At 30.4% G+C, this 8,355-nt stretch overlaps 1 protein-coding gene and 2 long non-coding RNA genes across 3 annotated transcripts; all 3 read right to left on the bottom strand.

Annotated features, from left to right (window-relative positions):
• Positions 1–940: 940 nt before the first annotated feature.
• On the bottom strand, positions 941–4,404 carry LOC105314442 (uncharacterized). The gene is made up of 5 exons (XM_020002422.1): positions 4,340–4,404; positions 1,935–3,872; positions 1,828–1,887; positions 1,720–1,774; positions 941–1,397 (listed from the first exon to the last, which is right to left on the bottom strand). The coding sequence occupies exons 1-5, from the start codon at positions 4,340–4,342 to the stop codon at positions 1,099–1,101; spliced, it is 2,355 nt and encodes a 784-aa protein (XP_019857981.1). The 5' UTR covers positions 4,343–4,404; the 3' UTR covers positions 941–1,098.
• Positions 4,405–5,155: 751 nt separating this feature from the next.
• Positions 5,156–5,520, bottom strand: LOC109586246 (uncharacterized). The gene is made up of 3 exons (XR_002186898.1): positions 5,434–5,520; positions 5,341–5,343; positions 5,156–5,241 (listed from the first exon to the last, which is right to left on the bottom strand). It is a non-coding gene; the product is annotated as an uncharacterized LOC109586246 (long non-coding RNA).
• Positions 5,521–5,613: 93 nt separating this feature from the next.
• On the bottom strand, positions 5,614–6,307 carry LOC109586245 (uncharacterized). The gene is made up of 5 exons (XR_002186897.1): positions 6,206–6,307; positions 6,126–6,128; positions 6,055–6,063; positions 5,965–5,994; positions 5,614–5,860 (listed from the first exon to the last, which is right to left on the bottom strand). It is a non-coding gene; the product is annotated as an uncharacterized LOC109586245 (long non-coding RNA).
• Between the last annotated feature and the right edge of the window lie 2,048 nt (positions 6,308–8,355).

The following is an 8,355-nucleotide window of genomic DNA, read 5'->3' as shown; positions in this document are numbered from 1 at the left end:
ATAAAATTAACCTAACAATTCAAATGAACTTACATGTACATGTATGATCATTAATGCTTGCATATAATTATCTCAACCTCTATAGTTTTATTTTCACTCACTCTCTCTCCCATGCAATTATGAAAACAGAAAAACAGTTGCTGAAGCAAAGTGTTGTTTTGCTGCTGAGCTGCTTATGTCAGTATTAAATCACATCCATCCCTCTTTTTCTTCCCCCCTCTTTCCATCACTCCTTCTCTCTCTTCTCCTTACCTGAGTGTTGCATCCCTCTCTTTACCTTTAACATTTCTCTAAATGTGTCCTCTTTTCCATAAAGTGCTTCTTATTTCTGCCATACATTCCAGCAGTCTATACCAATAACAACAACAATATACAAATAAACAATATATTGCATTCCATAATGAATCAATGTATACATCAATCAACATTGTTAATATTAACAATAATACTTTACCAGATATGGTGCAAAGACACATACTCAGATAGTAAACTCATAAATATCATGTAGCATTGTAGTGACTAGTGACTAGTGTAGATAAAAGTATCATTATAGCTGTTAAGCACCTTGCAGGTTCTTCTGGTGATGTACTTCAATCACCTTCTAGTGTATTGATCTTGTCTATGCAAAAAAGAGAGTATAAATAAAAATGAAGATTCAAAAAGAGAGAGATACTAACTAATTGTGTTTTTTGAACCAGTGTACAAATCTCTTCAGTCAATTGTGACTTTTTGCTTGACCCACTTTATTCGTAATTGTTGTGCTACTCTTTTCAGTCACATCCATATGGATGCAATCATGCTGTAGATATGTGTTGACACATATATAAATATTAAAATTTGATGTAAATAAAGATCCACCTAGATCATGGCTGTGAGTGGAGTTTACTTTAAATCAGTTTTCCCACTCAACCATTGCATGCACAGTTCAAAAATTAAGTTATTATAGTGTTTAAATCTAATGTCACAACTCAAAAAAAGCAGCAGTAAATATTAATGAAGCTACAAAAATACTCAGTCTATTTCTACAAAACACTCTAATACTACAAAAAACTAATACTACCAAAATACTAGTTTAAAGATAATAGCAGCAGCAAAAAATTATGGCCTATTTAAATTATACTTTGCGTTTATGTTATTAGCAATGCCATTTGCTTCGATTTTTTCCAGTGCTGTAGCTAAGGATGACCAGCTGGGACCTCCTTTCTCTCTCACTTTATCCTCTCCTTTTAACCAGGCAGCCATGCACTCCGTAAAACATTTCTTAACATTTCCTCTACAGCTTTCTTCAATTATTCCCAAATTATTGTGGTACAGCCCTAAGCTGAGACCCAATGCTTTCCACTCAGTGAAATCAATTGACCGTAACTCATCAACGACATCATCAAGATCAGTAATGTCTGCGTGCATAAAGATAATAGATCTATCACTGTGATGTGTAAAATAATTGTATGCACATAATTGTAAGACAGCACTATTTTTTGAAATGAATTTAACCACATGCACCCATGCAATGAGAACTCTACACCTTCAAGTATGTAGTTCTTACTGAATGTACTTAGGCCAAAAATATATCAGTATTAGCAATGATGGCTCACAGTCTAAATATAGTTCAGTAAAAAATAGAATGAGGCAGATGATAGCTTTGTGGGCACTGTGTTAATTAATTATATATATTCTGTACCCCCAATAATTGTAAATTCATTCAATTTAAGATTTTACCTAGCAGTCTCACATCGGACACATCAGAACTTTTAAGGACTCTCTCTTTCGTTAGCTATAACAATAACAAAAACAAAATGATAATGCTACAATGATAACTATAATTACATCATTTCTTTCTGGTGACTTTGATGTTGCTGTGGGTGATGTTTGTGTTGCTGGTGTTGACTGCATAGACATTGTAAAGTATAAAAAGTAAAAAATTTATTGTCTACCTGACTTGTGTCTTTAAACCAAACTTTCTCCTGTTCAGTAAGAGCTCGGTAAACAACCTTGTTTTTATCACAAAACACTTGAGAATCCTGAGTTGTATTTGATGGCGGAAGTTTTATGTAATGAGGTGAGGTTGTTATCGTAGAACAGCTAGTGCAGACATACTTAAACTTGTGGGTGAATATGTATCGAGTTGGCTTGATATCGTCAGTCCATCCACTGGCACAATCCTTTAAAAGTTTTTTAACTTTTACTGCTGCATTTTCTAAATAAACACGAATATCTTGACAAATTTTTGGGAAGGAAACTAATTCTTGATCACAACTATGATGTTGTACATTGATCTGAACAACATCACGACAATCAGTGACTATTATATGCTCAATGCTGTTGCTATTGCGATCCTGATAACGAAATGTGACACAGTTTCTGTAGACACCTTTCTCAAAACAAAGTTCGATTCTTCCAGCATTGGCAAGTGCAACAACAAAACGAGTGAAGAAACCAGGAGGTACAAACCCACTACTGAAGGTAATATGAAGAGGTGCTGCTTGGGAATTGGTGATTGGGCTTTTAACTTGTGTTGACTTTAGAGCAAGTGGCATGAAATATTGCTTGGAAGGAGGAAAATATTCATCTGTCTTAACTTCAACAGCAATGTGGAAATGAGCCAGTACCTTGATAAAAATATCTGGTGAAACTTCTCCATATTTCTTCCATAATGCTACATAAAGTGGCTGAACAAGGATCCCAGACTCATGAAAGAGCTCCCATTCTTTGTGGTACCTGCCTCTGTCAGGGTTCACACTTGAGATAAATAATTCTCCAAGACCATCAACAATATATTTTGGATTGATAACAACCTTATCTTCCATACCAACAATTTGAGGGTAGAATAGCAAAACGCCCAGTTCATGGTAAAACATTAGGGCATGGGGCACATCTTCAGGAGGAATTTGACTACTAACTCCAATTATAGTAGCATACTTTAAACTGATGACATTACACTTCTTGCTAATAACTTGAATGACTTTTCGAAAGAGAACCCAACTAAGAGGTGTTTTTAAAACAAGTTTTTCTTCTGTAAATTGAACGACAGCTTTCCTTAAAGCTTGCAGAGATGGATCTTCATTCTCACCTTGCCCAGAAGTGGTGTTGTCAACAATTACTGTATCTTCAAGTAAAACTCGGAAGTTTTTACCCTGACAATGATGTTCCAGTTCTTTTTCTATTTCTGACTTTTTCTCCTTCACAACACGATCCCCATGAGTGCCAACACAATACATTCGTGGAAATTCACAAAAACCTCCTTCATCATCATATGACAATAAGTGGCCATGAATGTTAGCCATCCAACTGAGCATGTAATCAAGTGTTGTCATATGAACCTCCTCCTGGTCCATGCTCTTTATATTTAAATCTTTCTCTGCATCAAAAATTAGAAAGAATAGTGTACGAGAAGTAAGAAAAACTGGTAAAATTTCAAGAAAAGGTGGTTGACCACCACTATCCCAAAAATGAAGAAATGGCCGTGGCTTTATTTTTTTTAGACTATTATTTTCAATGAAGGATATAACAGCATTTAAGATTGCAAGAGCATCTTTAATTACATCATCATCTGGTGGAGGCTGAAATTTTTTGTCATGATCATCAAGATTCTTTTTATAAACAGCATATATTAATCCAGTTAATTCTTCAATTTCATCCTCGAGTGACGCAGCTTTCAATTGATCATCCTTGAGTGTGTGCCACTCATGTGTGAATGGACGAAGTTGGTTACTATCTGCACTAGTGTCATGTTCCCATGGTAACTTCATAAGAGAACGTTTAAAGCTTTTCATCCCCACACCAGCAGTGCCCAGGAAGAAGACACGTGAATAAGCAACATCCATTTCTCCATTAGCTAATGCCCTGTTATATGCCTCAATTCTTCTTTGTCTCTAAAAATACCGTAGACAATCTATTTTACAGTTTTACTGGTACATGTATAACAGACTAGTTGTAATCATGTAACAGCAATACATACTGTATATGATGCAATAAGTTTTAAATTATCATAAAATGAGTTAGATTTAAATAAATAATTATGTACAATACAGTATTGCAATTACAGTAGTATGTCAACTAATTTGAAAATTTTTAAAATGATTAACAGGCAAAATTATCAGGTAAATCTGCATTGGGACTTTATTTTCATTAGCTGCATGTACAGCAGGTTTTTTTGTCTGGTTAAACTTTGGTAATTTGGTGGAAAATGCAATTTTGGGTGAAAGCATGCCTATATACTCCATGTGTATTTGTATTTGCAAAATCTGCTACACAAAAAACTAAATGAAAAAGCAAAGGACAATGCAAACATGAATAATTAAAAATGCATTGTATAATAACAGTACACATTATGACTTACCATCTATTACATGAGGAAGATAACAATTTAATTATTGTTCATTGATGTATGAGATGAAAAACAACAGATAGAACTATAGACAAATTAACAACTCACCTCCTATTTTGAGAAAAAGATCATAGTGTAATAGTTGTTGAGGAAAAAAGATGGATTAAAATAAAAACAGGACACATTATGACTTACTTTCTATCGTGTATCAAATTGATAGTTTAATTGTTGTTGATTGATAGCAAAAAGAGAATGACAAATTAAACAATAAAAAGTAAAATGATTTACTTCCTATTGTGTGAGAAAGACAACAGTTTGATCAATGTTAATTGACCACACATTAGTTGACATTAGAGAGGAAGACAGACATGAATAATGGTAAATTACCACTTACTTCCTATTGTGTGATGAAAATAACAGTTTTGTGTCACAAAAAAAGACAGATTAAGTAAAACAATTAAATATGACTTACTCTCTATATAACAGCATTGGTAACAAATAGCAAATGATAGAGTAAAAAATAATAAATAATAATGCACAGTATGTCTTACTTCCTATATTGTGTGTTGAATTATTGTTAATTGACATCAGAGGAAGACAGAAATCAATAATAGTAGACATTATCACTTACTTTCTATTGTATATGACAAAGAAAGACAGATTGAAAACAAATGTAAATAAGCATGTACACAACATGACTCACTTCCTTGAGTGACAAAGGTAATAGTTTCATTATTGTTTTTGATATCAGAGGAATAATGACAGATTGAAAGACATATATAGCATAAATAATAATCACAACACACAATATGTCATCATACTTGCTATGGTGGGAAAAAAATGAATGTTAATTAACATCAGAGAGGAAGGCAGGAATATGTCATTGAGTAATAGTACACATTATCACTTACTTCCTATATCGTGTGATAACAGATTAATTATTGTTGAATAGCATATTACAGAAAAAAAGACATTAAATGAAACAACATACTACAATATACAATATGACTTACTTTCTATTGAACAGAATTATTATTGTTGGTATCAAAGAGAAAGTGACACATTAAAAATAATTAATAATAATGCACAATACTTGTATGTCTTACTTCCTATAATGTAAGAAAGATAACAGTTGGATTATTGCCAATTGACATCAGAGATTAAGATAGAAATCAATAATATATCACTTACTCTCTATTGGTGGGGACAAAGACAAATTAAAAACAAAATGTACATACAAGTACAAATATGACTTACTTCCTTTAGTGACAAATAAGATAAAAGTTTAATAAATTGTTGATATAAGAAAAAATGACAAAATTATAAGACAAAATGTAAATAATAGTTATAATGCACATTATGCCTTACTTCCTATAAAGTGAGAAAAATAAGAGTTTCATTGTTGTAAATTGACATTAAAAGGGAAAAATAATAATAGATTTGGTACACATACTTCAGGGGTTTCTGAAGGCTTTATTATTAAAATATAAATTGAAAATAATAAAACCAATTATGACTTACAGGTATATCCACCTATTGTGACAAAAGTAACAGTTTAATATTTCCCCATTGAAATAAAAGAGAATGGCAGATTAAATATAATAATTATGTATATAATAGAACCAATAATGACTTACAGATCCATGCTTTTGTGACAAAGTAACAGTCTAATATTTTGTCATCAGAGAAAATTAATGGCAGATTAAAATAATAGAATTATGACTTACAGGTGCATCCTATTTAGAATTTATTTTTTGTTCAAATAGGAAGATTAAATATAATACATATTATGACTTACTGTCTATTGTGTATATTAATTGTGGAGAGAGAGATAAACGAATGAAAAGTATAAATATAATACAGGCAATTATCACATACTTTCTTTTGATCAAGTAACAAATATAAAAATTATAATTCATTAATATTAGATATTAGAACAGAGAGAGAGTAAATAATGTAAACATCATCACTTACTCCCTATTGTGCGAAAGTAATGGTGGATCAATTCAATTGATGTCAGAGATAGAACGAAAGATTAATAATTAATAATAGTACACTTTATTATAACTTACAACCTATATTGTGTAGCAAAAATTAAGTTCAATCATCGTTAATTGATAATAGAGAGAGAATACATATATTCAGTAAACATCAAGGACTTACCATCTATGACAAAAAAAATAATACAGTTATTGTCAAATAAAATAAATTAAACTGTAAATAATGGCACAATAGCACACAAATATAACATAAATGTTGCTCATTGGTACTATATGACAGCTAAAGATTTAATGTAAATAACAATATGACTTACATGTGCATTTTTGATCTAATGTGACATAGTAACAGTTCACATGTATAATGATATCATAATAGAAAGAGAATTTAGTACACAATACTACACATCATGACTTGCCATCTATTACATGTCGAAGATAATGGTTTAGTTATTGTGAGATAAAACAAAAGCATATGTGCATTATGACTTACTTTCTATTGTGACAAAGATATAAGTTCAATTGATATCAGAGAGAAAAATTAAAAGATAAAGTGTAAATAGTACATACTATTACTTACATTCTATTGTGTTGTTTGATTTATTGTTTATTGATAACATAAAGAGATAGGATGTAAATAACAATACTTATTATGTCTTACTTTCTATTGTGGTACATAGATATAAAAAATCACATGACATAAGATAATTGTAAATAATGGTAAAATTGTGACTTACCATCTATTGTGTGATGTTGTACACATTGAAAATTAAACATAAAATTTAACAAATAGTAAATATTATGGCTTACTGTCTATAATGAATGAAAACAATTTTAATTATTGTTGAAAGAAAGACAAATACATCAAAAAAATATAATGATAGTACATATCATAACTTACTGTCTATTAAGTGACAAAATTGTTTGATATCATGCAGACAGAAAATAAATGAAAAAGACAGTACAAAATATCACTTACTGCCTATATATGATAATAGCAGTGAGAATGACACATTAAAACAACACTTAAAACGTCTTATAACTTACTGCCTATTTAGTGACAAAACATTTTATCAAAAATGAAATGTAGACAATTAGATCTATACACATCATGACTTACTTTCTATTGTGTGACAAAGATAAGAGTTTAATTAAAATTAATATCAGAAACAGAAAGAGAGATTAAAAGAAAAAACTAATAGTATACACATTACATGACTTACAGTCTATTGCGAGACATAAATAACAGTTAATTGTTGGTTAATCAGAGAGAAAGACAAATTAAAATATAATATGTAAAGAAGAGTACAAATTATGACTTACATGCTATGTATAGTGAAAATAATAGTTTATTAATTGTTGATTGAATAACATATTAAAATGATAAAATGTAAAGTAATACATTATGCCTTACTTCCTATTATGTGGTAAAGATAATAATACCAGAGGTACAAAGATAAAAATTAAATATTTATAGTGCGCATAATAACTTACTATCTACAGGAATAGTGTTAATTCATCATTAATTCATAATCATAAAAAAGAAAATACAGATTAATATATAATAGTACACATTATGACTCACTCCCTATTGTGTGACAAAAGTAGCAGTTAAATCAAATTATTCATGTAAGAGAAAGGACACATAAAAAAGATAAACTGTATTATTATTGACTTACAGCCTATATTAAGTGACAAAGTTTAATTGGAAAGAGAATGGTGGATTAAGAATCAAACATAAATGGCACACATCATGACTTACTTCCTATACAAATGACAGATCAAAAGATAAAATTTAAAGAATAGTACAGATTTTGACTTACTATCTATTGTGTGAATGATAAAGGTTTGATTTGATATCAAGGACAGAGAAAGAGAAAAAAATTAAAACATAAAATATAAATATCAAGGAGAATGCAAAACATTAAGGGGAGCCTATCAGATAGAAAAGCATTATAGTGCATTCAGTTTAGCATAATGCATAAATGGTTTATAGAAAAATTAGCCATTTTGAAGAAAATTTATCACAAT

The sequence above is a fragment of the Amphimedon queenslandica genome, unplaced genomic scaffold (assembly GCF_000090795.2).
Source record: "Amphimedon queenslandica unplaced genomic scaffold, v1.1 AMPQUscaffold_12916, whole genome shotgun sequence".
NCBI lineage: Eukaryota > Metazoa > Porifera > Demospongiae > Haplosclerida > Niphatidae > Amphimedon > Amphimedon queenslandica.
The sequence above is the reverse complement of the archived record's forward strand: the minus strand, read 5'-3'. Positions and strand labels throughout refer to the sequence as shown.

Bases quoted from the DNA above. Each gene is read 5' to 3' on its own strand.
- LOC105314442 (XM_020002422.1), bottom strand. The intron at 1,775-1,827 runs GTAATTATAGTT...TTATTGTTATAG, and splicing joins AGTCACCAGAAAGAAATGAT to CTAACGAAAGAGAGAGTCCT. The intron at 1,398-1,719 runs GTAAAATCTTAA...TTATGCACGCAG, and splicing joins GTCCGATGTGAGACTGCTAG to ACATTACTGATCTTGATGAT.